Source organism: Anguilla anguilla, chromosome 19, assembly GCF_013347855.1.
Source record: "Anguilla anguilla isolate fAngAng1 chromosome 19, fAngAng1.pri, whole genome shotgun sequence".
Classification (NCBI taxonomy): Eukaryota; Metazoa; Chordata; class Actinopteri; order Anguilliformes; family Anguillidae; genus Anguilla; species Anguilla anguilla.
The window spans coordinates 5017033-5032157 of record NC_049219.1 but is presented as its reverse complement, the minus strand read 5'-3'; the positions used below and the strand labels follow the sequence as shown (position 1 = coordinate 5032157).

Genomic DNA, 15125 nt, shown 5'->3' with positions numbered 1-15125 from the left:
CTCACACCTGCTCCTCCTGCTCACAGAACACTCATACCTGCACCTCCTGCTCACAGAACACTCACACCTGCACCTCCTTCTCACAGAACTCACACCTGCACCTCCTGCTCACAGAACACTCATACCTGCTCCTCCTGCTCACAGAACACTCACACCTGCACCTCCTTCTCACAGAACACTCATACCTGCTCCTCCTGCTCACAGAACACTCACACCTGCTCCTCCTGCTCACAGAACACTCATACCTGCACCTCCTGCTCACAGAACACTCACACCTGCACCTCCTTCTCACAGAACTCACACCTGCACCTCCTGCTCACAGAACACTCATACCTGCTCCTCCTGCTCACAGAACACTCACACCTGCACCTCCTTCTCACAGAACACTCATACCTGCTCCTCCTGCTCACAGAACACTCATACCTGCACCTCCTGCTAACAGAACACTCACACCTGCTCCTCCTTCTCACAGAACACTCACACCTGCACCTCCTGCTCACAGAACACTCATACCTGCACCTCCTTCTCACAGAACACTCATACCTGCACCTCCTGCTCACAGAATACTCATACCTGCTCCTCCTGCTCACAGAACACTCATACCTACTCCTCCTGTTAACAGAACAGTGACCTGACCAACCCAGCCCTTCCAAAATATGACACTGTGCTTGGCTCAGACCGCTGGTCTCCCATTCGCTCCCACTGCCTCGGCCTTAACGTGTCCAGACATGATTTCTCGCGTGTAATGGGGGATTTCTCCACACCCTAATTAGCTCAAGCAGAGGCAGGGGAATTGTAAGCACACACAAGAGCTTAAGCACTCCGACAGAAGAGAGAATCTTCGCCAAGTTCTAGTGGCAGCAAAAAAAAAAAAAAAAAATCAGGTTCTGAAAAAATCTGTATTTATTGACTAATCAGGAAAAATCACGTATCTCTGATTTTTTTTTTGTCCTAGAATATAAAACGGGCTTGAAGCAGCGAAATCAAACGCAGATCTCATTTTTATTCCCGAGTACAGAGCTGCTCTTACCAGCCGGCGTTGCTGCTGCTGCACAGAGTAACGCCAGTGAGAACGCCGCTGGCCCGGCGTGACCACGAAACGGGCTCGGAGGAACTAAGTACGCTACAAAACATTCAAACAAAACGCACCGCCAAGTTATCGCGACGCTCAACTGTACAGTAAGAAGCGTACATCCGCCAGTCTCAGAGTCAGCAATTTTCTTTCTTTTCTTTTAAACTTACTTATTGTTTACTGCGAAATTTATTTCTCATTACGTGCAAGTTCACACATTTACGATGTATTCCAACGCATGCCCTTTATCTGAGGGTACTTTCCAACAAACCACGAGAGCAGGCTCTGCAGATGGGTTTTTTTTTCGGTGGGTACTGCGTCATGTGGCAAAAATGCAGTAACAGCTGTTCTTTTTACGAAACCGTCAGACAATTCAACCTGAACCCAGTGCACTGCAGGGCTGAAACAACGTTTGTTTACGCAGTTAGGTAGCTGTCATTTCGCAAAACAAACATAGGAACCGACAGCCGTGGCCGTTTCTGGAACAAGACAAAATCAAAAGGTGAAAAATCACTTGTTAAAGGAGGGGTAGCAAGATGATAACTAAGGAACACTGAACAAACCCTATAAGTGGTACTTTAAGTGGCGTATCTAATGCATGTGAATTTTGAACTGGTTTGACCGGGTCACAGACGGAGTGTAGCACAGTGGGTAGGGAACTAGACTTGTAACCGAAAGGTCGCAGGTTCGATTCCCGGGTAGCACACTGCCGTTGTACCCTTGAGCAAGGTACTTAACCGAAATTGCTTCAGTATATATCCAGCTGTATAAATGGATACAATGTAAAAATGCTATGTAAAAGTTGTGTAAGTCGCTCTGGATAAGAGCGTCTGCTAAATGCCTGTAATGTAATGTAATGTAATGTAAAGAGGTTTCCTCAGGCCAAGTTCTTGAAACGCCTCCATCTCACTGCATCGAACGGCATTCAAAACAAGACATGTAAAAGTGACTAACTGCACTGACCAGCACAAATCTTTCCCGTGAGGTAACACGCAAGCGGCACGAATGGTGGAAGTGAATCTGGGTTCTAAATCACAACAGACGTTTTCTTGGCAAACACAACCGCGGCAAAGGCAAAGGCAAAGCGCAGAAATGAATCCGCTGATCACTGACGCCGCATCCCGTTTGCATGAATTTGCACGCAGCAAAGAACGAGGCGGACGACCACCGTAAGAGGGTGGGATGGGGATTGGGATTAGAGGAGAGAGAAGCTGTGCGGTGGAGCTGAGCACATCTTCAGGGTCAGGATAGTGCTCTCACTCTCCTGTTTACTGCATCTGCCCCACTCTCATACCTTCAGAGTCAGGATAGTGCTCTCACTCTCCTGTTTACTGCATCTGCCCCACTCTCATACCTTCAGAGTCAGGATAGTGCTCTCACTCTCCTGTTTCTCAAACTGCACCTGCCCCACTCTCATACCTTCAGAGTCAGGATAGTGCCCTCACTCTCCTGTTTCTCAAACTGCATCTGCCCCACTCTCATACCTTCAGAGTCAGGATAGTGCTCTCACTCTCCTGTTTACTGCGTCTGCCCCACTCCCATACCTTCAGAGTCAGGATAGTGCTCTCACTCTCCTGTTTACTGCATCTGCCCCACTCCCATACCTTCAGAGTCAGGATAGTGCTCTCTCACTCTCCTGTTTCTCAAACTGCATCTGCCCTACTCTCATACCTTCAGGGTCAGGATAGTGCTCTCACTCTCCTGTTTCTCAAACTGCATCTGCCCCACTCTCATACCTTCAGAGTCAGGATAGTGCTCTCACTCTCCTGTTTCTCAAACTGCATCTGCCCCACTCTCATACCTTCAGAGTCAGGATAGTGCTCTCACTCTCCTGTTTCTCAAACTGCATCTGCCCCACTCTCATACCTTCAGAGTCAGGATAGTGCTCTCACTCTCCTGTTTCTCAAACTGCATCTGCCCCACTCTCATACCTTCAGAGTCAGGATAGTGCTCTCACTCTCCTGTTTCTCAAACTGCATCTGCCCCACTCTCATACCTTCAGAGTCAGGATAGTGCTCTCACTCTCCTGTTTCTCAAACTGCATCTGCCCCACTCTGATTTTCAGACTCGACAGTTTGGCCATGAGCGGCTAGACGGCGAAGAGGCGAGCCAGGAAAGAGGGAAGAGAAGAGAGAAAAGAAAAGTGAGAAAAGGAACAGTTCTGAAAGAAGGACAGAAACGATCATTTCAAGTGATCACATAGAGCAGTTGTAGGGGGAGGGGTGGGGGGTATACCTGGCTGGATCTCATGCAAACTACTGCTTTGATTATTTTATCAGCCAACACATGTGTAAGACCTGCCCCTTTTACCTACATTTATTGACCATTGTGATTCACAGCTAATAACTGTGTCCCTGCATAAAATGTTCATCATAGTCTAATCTACAGGCAAATTACTACAGTGCATGGAGCTAATGAATCAACTGAATCAATTGAGGGGTAATTTATGGAAGCAAAAACCAGCCCTCCACGAATGGATCCACCCCCCCCCCTCTCCCAAAAAGAGGATATGACTGAAGACCAAGCCAGGGGCAGGCAGGCCTGGTTCTGGATCCTGGTAATGTTGACAGTGCTTTTCCATCCAAGTCAAGTTTGACGGACGAGGAGAGTCCAAGCCTAAACATTTAGAGGCTGAATAGGGATACCCTGAGTCCCTCCAACTCGCAGTCATCAAACATAATAATGCCATTATCGTACGCTTGGCTGGAGTGAAAACCAGGAACGTTTCTGGCACTCCAGAACAAGGTCTGCCCACCCCTAGACTAAACTATCGTGTGCAAACTTTCTAGGGGGAACAGAGCTGGTACAGTCTAATCGCACAAGATGATCACACAAGGCGACAAATGCCACAGCTGCTTCAGCTAACTAACGGAGAAGCTATATGGATGAGGCCCTCGGGCAATGAAGACTCACCTTGGTGGACTTCAGCTTCTTCTCATAATGCACTCTTTCGGTCTCCATCTCGGACACCCTGTACCTCAGCTCATTGATCTCCTGGATCAATCCCTGGGGGAGAGAAGAACTACGTCACCTAGAATGCTTAGCAGAGACGTTTCAACAGGCGTTCAGATCAGCAGAAGGCTCGGGCAGATGGGGAATGCGGTTCTGTGGATGTGGCCACAAGCCACACTGCTGCAATGCTCATGCTCTACCACCACGCGCTTCAGTGCTCTCAGTCTCTCTTCAGACACGACGGTTGAACAAGACTTTCAACAGGGTTCCATCCGGGCCAGGAAAAGCTATTACACTGAGAACCGGCCTACCCAGAATCTCCACGTCACGGGCCAGCCTATCATCCCATCACAAACAATCAGCACACAGAACGTTACATTCAGGGCAATGTTTACTGAAGCCATTCAGGTACCTTGCTCAAGGTTACAGCAGAGTCCTGCAACCTTTGGGTTACAAGCAAAGTTCACTAACCCCAACCCTAACCGAACTCTAACCTATAAACCCCTGACCATTACGCTACACTGCCCCGATCAGAATTACAATTTGGGGTTTGGAGGGAGGAAAAAAAAAAAACCAAGCATCTATGGCACTCCAGGACCAGGGTTACCTATCCCCGGATCCAGCACTTTTGCCCCAAACTAAATCGGACAGAAATGACCCCACGGCACAAAAGTAAACAGCAAATTACAGGAAACTAATGCTGAGAAAAGCAAACCGTTCCTTTTGACAGGAAGCACAGTTATGCATCCACGGAGCGATTTTCATCGACCGTTCCCAATGAATCCGAAAGTACTGACGTCCAGAGCATATAGGTCTCTGGGGACACAAGCATTTGGCTTTTCGAGCTGAGCACTCTCTCCTGCTAACAGGGTAAAAAACTCTTCATGCGGGTGCCTGCGGCATACCCAAAGCCACCTGCGCCTGAAACATTTTCGCTCTGAAAACCAGTCACTCCTGAGTAATAAGGAAAAATCTGAAAAAAATAAAACGCACATCCCTGGTCATACGGGGGAGGGCTCATGCAGGGTGTGTATCGAGTCAAGCGGAAAACGGCATTCCTCAAATTCTGTTCACCTCCTGGTCCCCGAACTGACGCATCCTGTCCCGGAAGAGAGAAAGCTCCGTCTCCAGAACCGCCCTCTGCTCATGGGGCAGGAAGCCCTGGTCAGCACATTGAGATGGGGGGGGGGGTTAGGAGAGAGGGAAAGAGGATAGGGAGAGATTGGGGGGAGCAGAACCGAGGGCGGATTCTGTCACTTTGCCATCGATGGCTCAGTCCTACTACCCGACAGATACTGCACGCATTGTTTTTTTTTTGCCGTGGCACCGTCAATTTGCACAACTTCACCGGAACAAAATTTGCTGGACAAAGTTTTGGCAGCTGTCCTGGTGGTGGTGGGGGAGGGGGGGGGGGGTGTCAGGGTAGTGCTCAGCAGCTCTCTGGAGGGGAGGGGAGGGGGGGGGGGCTGCTAGTGCTGAGCAGTATCGCTGCAAAAACACAGCCCAGAAAACAAAGCCTGCATTCTCTCCTCAGGACTTCATCTGTGAAACAAACACATGAGCTCTGTCAAACCCACTATGGAGGGACGAGCGAGGTTGCACCGAGTGACAGTAGCAGATGTCAGCCATATCTCCTGCCTGCTTTAAATAACGGCAGAGGCTATGTCTCAGAACCCAGTCTGGCTAGTCCCACAACCAAGTCTGGCTAGTCTATGAACCCAGTTTGGCTAGTCTCAGATCCCAGTCTGGCTAGTCTCAGAACCCAGTCTGGCTAGTCTCAGATCCCAGTCTGGCTAGTCTCAGGACCCAGTCTGGCTAGTCTCAGATCCCAGTCTGGCTAGTCCCACAACCAAGTCTGGCTAGTCTCAGAACCCAGTCTGGCTAGTCTCAGAACCAAGTCTGGCTAGTCTCAGAACCCAATCTGGCTAGTCTCAGAACCAAGTCTGGCTAGTCTATGAACCCAGTCTGGCTAGACTCAGAACACAAGTCTGGCTAGTCTCAGAACCCAATCAGGCTAGTCCCACATCCCAGCCTGGCTAGTCCCACATCCCAGCCTGGCTAGTCTCAGAACCTAGTCTGGCTAGTCTCAGAACCTAGTCTGGCTAGTCTCAGAACTAAGTCTGGCTAGTCTCACAATCCTGATGGACAGATATTCTACACAGATGAAGACACTACGAATGTACAAACACATAATGACATGGTGTGAAGGGCAGAGGTTGAAAGGCAGGCATTTGCTACACTATTCTCAAATTTTTCCAAAACGGAGGGTTGTCCCTTAGTGACTTTTAGTGGGAGACCCTGTACCTCACTGTCCCTTAGTAACTTTTAGTGGGAGACCCCGTACCTCACTGTCCCTTAGTAACTTTTAGTGGGAGACCCCGTACCTCACTGTCCCTTAGTAACTTTCAGCGGGAGACCCTGTACCTCACGGTCCCTTAGTAACTTTTAGTGGGAGACCCTGTACCTCACTGTCCCTTAGTAACTTTTAGTGGGAGACCCCGTACCTCACTGTCCCTTAGTAACTTTTAGTGGGAGACCCTGTACCTCACTGTCCCTTAGTAACTTTTAGTGGGAGACCCTGTACCTCACTGTCCCTTAGTAACTTTCAGCAGGAGATGCCCGTACCTCACTGTCCCTATGGCGCCCGTCGTAGTCCAGCCGGTCCTTCTCCACGGCGGTCAGCTTCAGCTTCAGGTTGGACACTTCGGTCATCAGCTCCAGCTTCTGCGTCTCCAGCGACGTCCGGCTCAGCAGCTCCTGGAAGCCGGGGGCACCATTTGAAAGGAGACGCAGCAGACAGATATCGAGACTTCACATTAGGCTAAATCATTTTTCTCCTTCAGTTCGTTGTAAATATGCTCATGAATGTAAAAATGCTCATGGTCATGTAGTTCTGAAAACCTGTTCGCAAACTTATTTAAAAAAACTGTTTAATGAATAGAACAAATATTAAGACCTTTTAATCTTTGACGGGTTGAAAAAAAAGGATTCCCCTGGTTTTGACACAAAGCATTACCGTAAAACCTAAAAATACTTTGGGGGGTTTGACCCTAGAGCAACAATACAAAACTAAATGTAAAAAAGGTCAAACTGACATTTTGGTATGGATACACTAGGTCTTGTTGGGGCCCCTTTGCTTTGGGATGCATTGAAAACATGACAGTCTTACCGCCAACATGACTGCACCAGCAGTACCCTGGGCAGGCCTACCTGCTGCAGCATGTCCTCTGTTGCGTTCAGCTTCTCACGGTGTTCCTCAAGGCACAGATCCAGGTCCCGGATCTTTTCCCCCTGCGCCTCCACCTGGTCCGTCAGCACGCTCACCTACAGGACGGGTACCGAGACAAGAGCGTCCCGTTACTGCCACAGGCTCCCAAATTGAGGTCCGGCAACCGCTGGGGTCTGTGGAGGAGCACCTGTAGGTTCCTCAGCAAAGGTAAGGTGCTCACACTTCCCCATGTACTCCTACTACATACACAGATTATCGTTATTTTATAAACTAAACAAACTCAATTTCTTCACAACTGTGTAATGCAGTCACTGTAGTGTATAGCTTTGTGCCATACAGCCATACTACATGATGAGGATTTACATGCATTAGTGTGAAAAGAAAACACTGCACTGCAGCTTAGCTGGATGTTGGGGAAAGGTGTCAGTGGATCATTTAATTGAGATTGAGATTGTGACTTTAGTCACGTGTTTCAGCTCAGTGGGCCTTGGGCAGTGGTTTCAGGAGCCACAGCATTACACAAGAGGCCCACAAGCAAAGGAAGAAACAAACTAGAGTAAAAACCCCCGTTCAGCTGATGAACGTGGCACAGACCTGCAAAACCAGCGACTCCTTGTCGCTCTCCAGTCGTGACAGTCTCTCCTGGTATATGTCCCCGCCCATGGAGATGTGTCCGTTCGTCTGAAATCACAATTTCAAGAGGAAAAAAAAACGATGACTTTCCAAAAGAGCACGAGGCATAAAACAAATTTCCAGGGCTGGTCTATATAGAGCACTCTGTGCCCACAGGGCTGGTCTATATAGAGCACTCTGTGCCCACAGGGCTGGTCTATATAGAGCACTCTGTGCCCACAGGGCTGGTCTATATAGAGCACTCTGTGCCCACAGGGCTGGTCTATATAGAGCACTCTGTGCCCACAGGGCTGGTCTATATAGAGCACTCTGTGCCCACAGGGCAGGTCGATATAGGGCACTCTGTGCCCACAGGGCTGGTCTATATAGGGCACTCTGTGCCCACAGGACAGGTCGATATAGGGCACTCTGTGCCCACAGGGCTGGTCTATATAGGGCACTCTGTGCCCACAGGACAGGTCGATATAGGGCACTCTGTGCCCACAGGGCTGGTCTATATAGGGCACTCTGTGCCCACAGGGCTGGTCTATATAGGGCACTCTGTGCCCACAGGGCAGGTCGATATAGGGCACTCTGTGCCCACAGGGCTGGTCTATATAGGGCACTCTGTGCCCACAGGACAGGTCGATATAGGGCACTCTGTGCCCACAGGGCTGGTCTATATAGGGCACTCTGTGCCCACAGGACAGGTCGATATAGGGCACTTCGTATCTTATTAGGGGTACTTGGGATAAAAACGGCATGCTTTGGAAAACAAGAATAGTCAAGAGTGTCTTCAACAGACGTGAGGCTACCATTTGCGTTTCCTGCGAATTTTCAATGGTCTTACTCTTTTCATGAAGCATGAAAAGAAGTGAAGTTCATTTCTGAAAATCATTCCAAACTGAGAATTTTCTTTTCCAGTAGCAAGTACAAATCGACAATACTTTATCATGTCTTAAAGCACTGCAAGACCAAACATTTTCCACGATAAAAAAAAAAAAAAAAATGCGTCATTGTAGCTAAAATGTGCTGAACTAAAATGAATACCAAATCCCAATGTCCGAAATGTTGCAAAATGGCTTATGTGCAAAGCGGCGGGGAGCCTTTTCTCTTCCTGCGAGCGAGAGTGGGCTGAACTTTCCGGAAAGGTCCTTCTGCGCTTCGGGGGGGCACTTTCCGTCTTTCCTCTCGACAGAAAAACGCTCGTCTTCAGACGTCTTCTCCTCCGCTCTTAAGTCTGCTATTAAAATGCACGTCGGGGCCCTCGAGCCCTCAGCGGGGGGAACACAAAGGAGGAAAGGCTTTTCCCTCCCGAAAGAGCGACTGAACGTCAAACGCACGAAGGAGAAATGGGGCTGCGGGCTGCCGAAGGGGAGAAAAACCCGACTCTACTCTTGAAACCGAGCCGCTGCCGCGTGTACATTACATTACATTACATTACAGGCATTTAGCAGACGCTCTTATCCAGAGCGACTTACACAACTTTTTTACATAGCATTTTACATTGTATCCATTTATACAGCTGGATATATACTGAAGCAATTTCGGTTAAGTACCTTTGCTCAAGGGTACAACGGCAGTGTCCTTACCCGGGAATCGAACCTGCAACCTTTCGGTTACGAGCCCAGTTCCCTACCCACTGTGCTACGTTCCGTCTTCGCGCGTAGGGACGTACCGGCTCGACCGAAAAGGGCGCATTTCACCTGTCGAAACGCCATGAGCTCAGGTTCGAAAGCACACACAAACAGTGCATTAGAAATATTATTTTTAAGTATTACAAATAAAAATGAATAATGGCGTATCACTTCAAGGCACATTTTTTGAGCCAGGTAGAGTAAAGCCTTGCTTTTTACACCACATTTATAACCTCACGCTTGTCTTGTTACCGTAAATCACACTATGACCTTGTCAGCAGGATAATGATCCTAAGCACACCATCAAAGCTGTAACAAAATGGCTTAATAAAGACAACAAAGTGAAAGTGTTGGAGTGGCCATCACAAAGCCCTGACCTGAACCTCATAGAAAATGTGCGGACTGAACTGAAAAAGTGTGTCCGAGCAAGGAGGCCTACAAACCTGAGTCACACCAGTTCCGTCAGGAGGGATGGGCAAAAATTCCGGCAAAGTATTGTGAGAAGCTTCTGGAAGGCTACCCCAAGCGTTTTAATTCAATTTAAGAAATTAAAAGGCAATGCCACCATATACTAACAAAGTGTATGTAAACTTTTGATCCACTGAAAATCTGATATAGTACATAAAAGCTTAAATAAATCGTCTCTTAACTATTATTTTGAAATGGCCTCTTATAGAAATAAAGTAGGTACCCTAATTGACTTACCACAGGAAATGTATGGTAACGTGTAGAGTTGTGAAAAATTGAGTTTGAATGTCTTTAGCCCAGGTGTATGTAAACTTTTGGCTTCAACTGTAAATGTATGCAATGAAAATGCTATGTAAAATGTTGTGTAAGTCACTCTGGATAAGAGCGTCTGCTAAATGCCTGTAATGTAATGTAATGCAATGAGTGACATAATGCACAGTAGTAGAGGCTGTACTGTTCATTGTGAGTAAGCTCAGTGTGTAGGGAGTGTACTGCTCATTGTGAGTAAGCTCAGTGTGTAGGAGGTCTACTGAGCAGGGTGTGAGTAAGCTCAGTGTGTAGGAGGTCAACTGAGCAGGGTGTAAGATGGCACAGTGCAGTAGGGGGTGTACTGTACAGGGTGTAAGGGTAGTGCAGTGCAGTAGAGGGTGTACTGTACAGGGTGTAAGGGTACCACAGTGCAGTAGGGGGTGTACTGTACAGGGTGTAAGATGGCACAGTGCAGTAGAGGGTGTACTGTACAGGGTGTAAGGGTAGTGTAGTGCAGTAGGGGGTGTACTGTACAGGGTGTAAGGGTAGTGTAGTGCAGTAGGGGGTGTACTGTACAGGGTGTAAGGGTAGCGCAGTGCAGTAGGGGGTGTACTGTACAGGGTGTAAGGGTAGCACAGTGCAGTAGGGGGTGTACTGTACAGGGTGTAAGATGGCACAGTGCAGTAGGGGGTGTACTGTACAGGGTGTAAGGGTAGCGCAGTGCAGTAGGGGGTGTACTGTACAGGGTGTAAGGGTAGTGTAGTGCAGTAGGGGGTGTACTGTACAGGGTGTAAGGGTAGTGTAGTGCAGTAGGGGGTGTACTGTACAGGGTGTAAGGGTAGTGTAGTGCAGTAGGGGGTGTACGCGGCGGTGTGGGGCGTACCAGGTGTCCCTGCAGCCACTCGCTCAGGCTCTCGGCGGTCGAGTCCGGGATCTGGCAGCGCAGCGTGTCCCGCTCCTCCGGGTCCATCAGCTCCAGCGCCCCCCGCAGGTCCTCCACCAGGTGCAGCGCGCGCAGGCCGCCCATGAACGGCGACGTGGGGGACTGGCAGTCGAACAGCCCGTTGGAGTACTCCAGCGCCTTGGAGCCTGCGGGCAGCGGGCCAAGCACACGTTTGAGCCAAAATGTCGGCCGGTCAAATGCACACGAGGAAACACTCGGATCCTGAACCGGCATTAGATTACACGCCAGCATTAGGAAATGCTCTTATCCAGAGCTACTCACCCAGCTTACGTTTACTCAAACACAATCCATTTACACAGCCGGATAATTCCAGCTAAGTACCTCGAGGAATCAAATACACAACCTATGAATTACAAGCACAGTTCCCTAATAATCACACCACAGATAATCTAATAAGGCTCAGCAAAAGCAGACAAAGGGCAGATTTGGTTTTTTGAGGGATTCATATAAGGGATTCCTATAAGGGATTCATTTAAGGGATTCATATGAGGGATTCATATAAGGAAAGGACTTTTTTTAGTTTCTCTGCACCAAATGCATGGAATGAGCAGCAAAAACATATTCAGCTCTCCGCTCTGGTTTCTCCGGGGCAATTTAGAACCCTTATCAAACACATTTTATCCTTATCTTGCACGTTTCAACTGAATAACCTGTGTTCTGTTAAACTGTACTATTGTCCATATTTGGAACTGCTTTACTGCATATTTACGTAACTGCGCAATGCCGTAATCAGGGTAACCTTGTGAGAGAGACCCTGGTCTCAATAGGACTGCCCTGTGCATATAAAGGTCATCTATCTATTAACTACTACAGGGTTTTCAGGAGTTCTCTCCGCAGACTAAGGATGGAAATGATCTGAAGGTGAATTCTCGGGTCAGGGAGTCCGTGCGGCCGCAGGGCGCGGTCCAGCTCTGCAGGTCCTGTCGCAGAGGCCCACGGGGCGCTCAGGTCCAGTCTCCGCCCCATTTGGTTTTGCGGGCGAGAGCCAAACGCAGGTGAGCCGAAAGGCTCGTTTCTCCGCGCTCTAACTTTGAGCCAAAATGTCCGCCCTTTCAGTCCGCGCTCCCCAGTAAAACCGCACACTTTAAAGGACGTCTGCTGCGGCTCTGAAGGGAGGCGGCGCGAGAGGCACGGGCGGACAAAATGGCCGTCGCCGGCAACGCCGAACCCGACGCCGTCTGCGTCGGCCGCGAATCGCGTTCGATTACGAAAGGCTAAAGTGCGTGTACTAATTACGCAGTCCACGAGATTCTGAAGGAACCCGCAGGCTTGGACGTCATCGGAAAAGGTCCGTTTAAAAGCGACGAAAAGGATATAGCCTCGGTAAAATGATCAGCCGTTTAAAATAATGACCCGTCTGTCAAAGCTGGGACTGACGGCGCCTTTCCCGAGGCAGACTTGTTCCGTGCCGAGCAGAGACTGCAAGGCCACCGCCGAGGTCACGTGGTAAAAGAGGACCAGACTGAGAATATATATCACGGGATCCGATAGTCTTGTCTCTGCTCAAAAGGTCAGCTCTATAATTACCCAACGCAAAAAGAATAGGACTTATTTTAAACACAACCCAGTCTCTGCACACACTCATTCCTCAGAGTGCACATTTTGTAAGTTGCTAATTTCAGAGTTTAAGAAAAGACAGAAGCGTTTTTAAGAATGAGAAAGAACTACAAACAATCAAGCGTTTGAAGGAAAATATCGAACTGCTTTATTAAATGTGCATACTGTTTCTTACAAACATCGTGGTGGTGAATATGTACCAGACATAGCTTAATTATTAATGTTCATAAGCTTTATGTGTAATGTCTTTATAACTCTGTCCCGCAAAGCAGAACAGGTCATCCTATCTGGCATTGCACTACAATTCCCTTTTAACCGACACATCACAGACATCAAAGAACGTGTAGTGAACTATGGGAGCCTGAAGCAAGACACATTTTGTTGAAAAGCAGAGCAATGCATTGAGCATGCCCCACATCCAACAGGAACCTTTCTCTTCAGAACAAACCCTTAAAAACCAAGCCAGACTCAGACTATCAACACAAGAGCTGGGGCCTGAGGCAAAAAAAAAAGACACAGAGTGCTTCCTGCCAACCACAGCTGACCCAGCATCAGACTACCCAACCTTATAAACCATGCCCAGCCCTGATGCACAGAGATAGAACCAGGCCCAGGTCAGTCTACCCAACTCTAGAACCAAACCACAGCCATTATGCAGTGAATCAGAAACAGGCCCAGGTCAGTCTACCCAACCCTATAACCCAACTCCAGCCCTCATTGCACAGAATCAGAATCAGGCCGAGGGTCAGTGTGTGTGGTTTGTGGCTTGATTTGTGGTTTTGAGTTTGTAGTTTTTGTGAAGATCGTTTTGTTTGAACTTTGTGGGTTTTCCTTTGTTTAGTTTGTGATTAGTTTGTTATTTATTCTGATAAATGTCTGGGTTTATGTTTTTAGATCAGTTTCTGTCTGTTTTTGGTGCATTTGACTTTGTTTGTTGTGGTCCTTCGAGCCGGCCGTAACAATACCCAACCCAATAACCCAACACAATCCCTTATGCATAGAGACAGAACCAGGCCCAGGTCAGACTACCCAACTCTATAACCCAACCCAAGCCATTATGCAGAGAAACAAAATCAGGCCCAGGTCAGACTACCCAACTCTATAACCCAACCTAAGCCATTATGCAGAGAAACAGAATCAGGCCCAGGGTCCGAGCACCCAATCCTATAACCCAACTCCAGCCCTCATGCAGAGAAACCGAACGAGGCCCAGGTCAGTCTACCCAACCCTGTAACCCAAACCTTATGCACAGAAGCGGAACCCTGCCCAGGGTCCATTTGACTAACCCTATAACCCAACCATAACAGCATACAAAAAAGGCCAAAAGCCCATTCGCATGATAGACATCCCAACAAGCCAATGATAGCCATTTATTAAATGGCTAGCATGTCTGGATTTAGGCTAGCTGTTTTCCCCCCTGAGAAACCTGGGAGGGGCTGTTAGCACCTGCAGACGCGGACGGAGCCCCGTTACCTGCGATGATCCCGTCCATTTGCTCCAGGGCGGCCGCCAGCATGTCGCTGGCGTCTGACATCATCTTCGAAGCCGGCAGAGGGGAACCCTGGGATCACAAGAAGAGCTCGCTCAAAAACACGACATCGGCAAGACAGAGGGACTTTAGCAGACAGCGGGCGGTGTACCGTGTGACAGCTCTGCACCGTCCTAAAAGCTGAGAAAGATACAGAAAGCTTTAAGAAAAAGTACAAAAAAAAAAAAGGTCAATTACATTTGTTTTACAAAACTGACGTAGTGTTTGTCTTTCGTGTCAGAACCACGCATGAGCAGTAGGCCTGGGAGGAATTACGTGAGTATCAGATATTGATGATGATTGGCGGCTGTCGGGATGGGAGCTGGATTTTGCCGCCCACAGACCGTGTCTACTCCGCTAAATTTGCTTCGGCCTGTAGGCGCTACACAAAACAATGCCAAAAATGCATTCCTTTGCAATAACCTGCTCAAGCTGAACACTCATGGGCTAATGTAGGTAAATGAGGTATGGTTAGAAATACATTTTAAAAGCCACATGGACGGCAGTGTAGTATAATGGCTAAGGAGTTGGTCTTGTAACCTAAAGTTCGCAGGTTCGATTCCCCGGTAGGACACTGCCGTTGTACCCTTGAGCAAGGTGCTTAACATGCACTGCTCCAGTATATAGCCCTATCCAGCTGTATAATTGGATACAATGTAAGTCGCTCTGGATAAGAGCGTCTGCTTAAAAAATGCCTGTAATCTTGCAATGGCAGAGCCTACTGTCAAAAAACAGACAAGAAGGCCTCCGTTCGTCTCCGGCCCCCTCCACAGGAAATTTGCTATTGCCATGCCGATGAGTAGGCAAAACCGACTACGTGTCAATGAGTGCTTGTAGATCACTGCGTAATGTGACAG

At 48.4% G+C, this 15125-nt stretch overlaps 1 protein-coding gene across 12 annotated transcripts in view; it reads right to left on the bottom strand.

The window, feature by feature from the left end:
* The window catches only part of LOC118219040 (liprin-beta-1-like), a 58083-nt gene that overhangs the window by 29560 nt on the left and 13398 nt on the right, over positions 1-15125 (bottom strand). For 5 of the 12 annotated variants that reach the window (XM_035401840.1, XM_035401839.1, XM_035401843.1 and 2 more), the window contains exons 2-9: positions 14214-14301; positions 11103-11308; positions 7848-7934; positions 7235-7348; positions 6650-6781; positions 5099-5185; positions 3986-4078; positions 3069-3161 (exon numbers count right to left, since the gene is read on the bottom strand). In XM_035401840.1, the coding sequence (XP_035257731.1) occupies positions 3069-3161; positions 3986-4078; positions 5099-5185; positions 6650-6781; positions 7235-7348; positions 7848-7934; positions 11103-11308; positions 14214-14277 (876 nt within the window). In that variant the 5' untranslated portion in view covers positions 14278-14301. The remainder of the gene's footprint in view (positions 1-3068; positions 3162-3985; positions 4079-5098; positions 5186-6649; positions 6782-7234; positions 7349-7847; positions 7935-11102; positions 11309-14213; positions 14302-15125) is intronic. The other 7 variants (XM_035401848.1, XM_035401849.1, XM_035401851.1 and 4 more) reach the window with 3 other exon arrangements.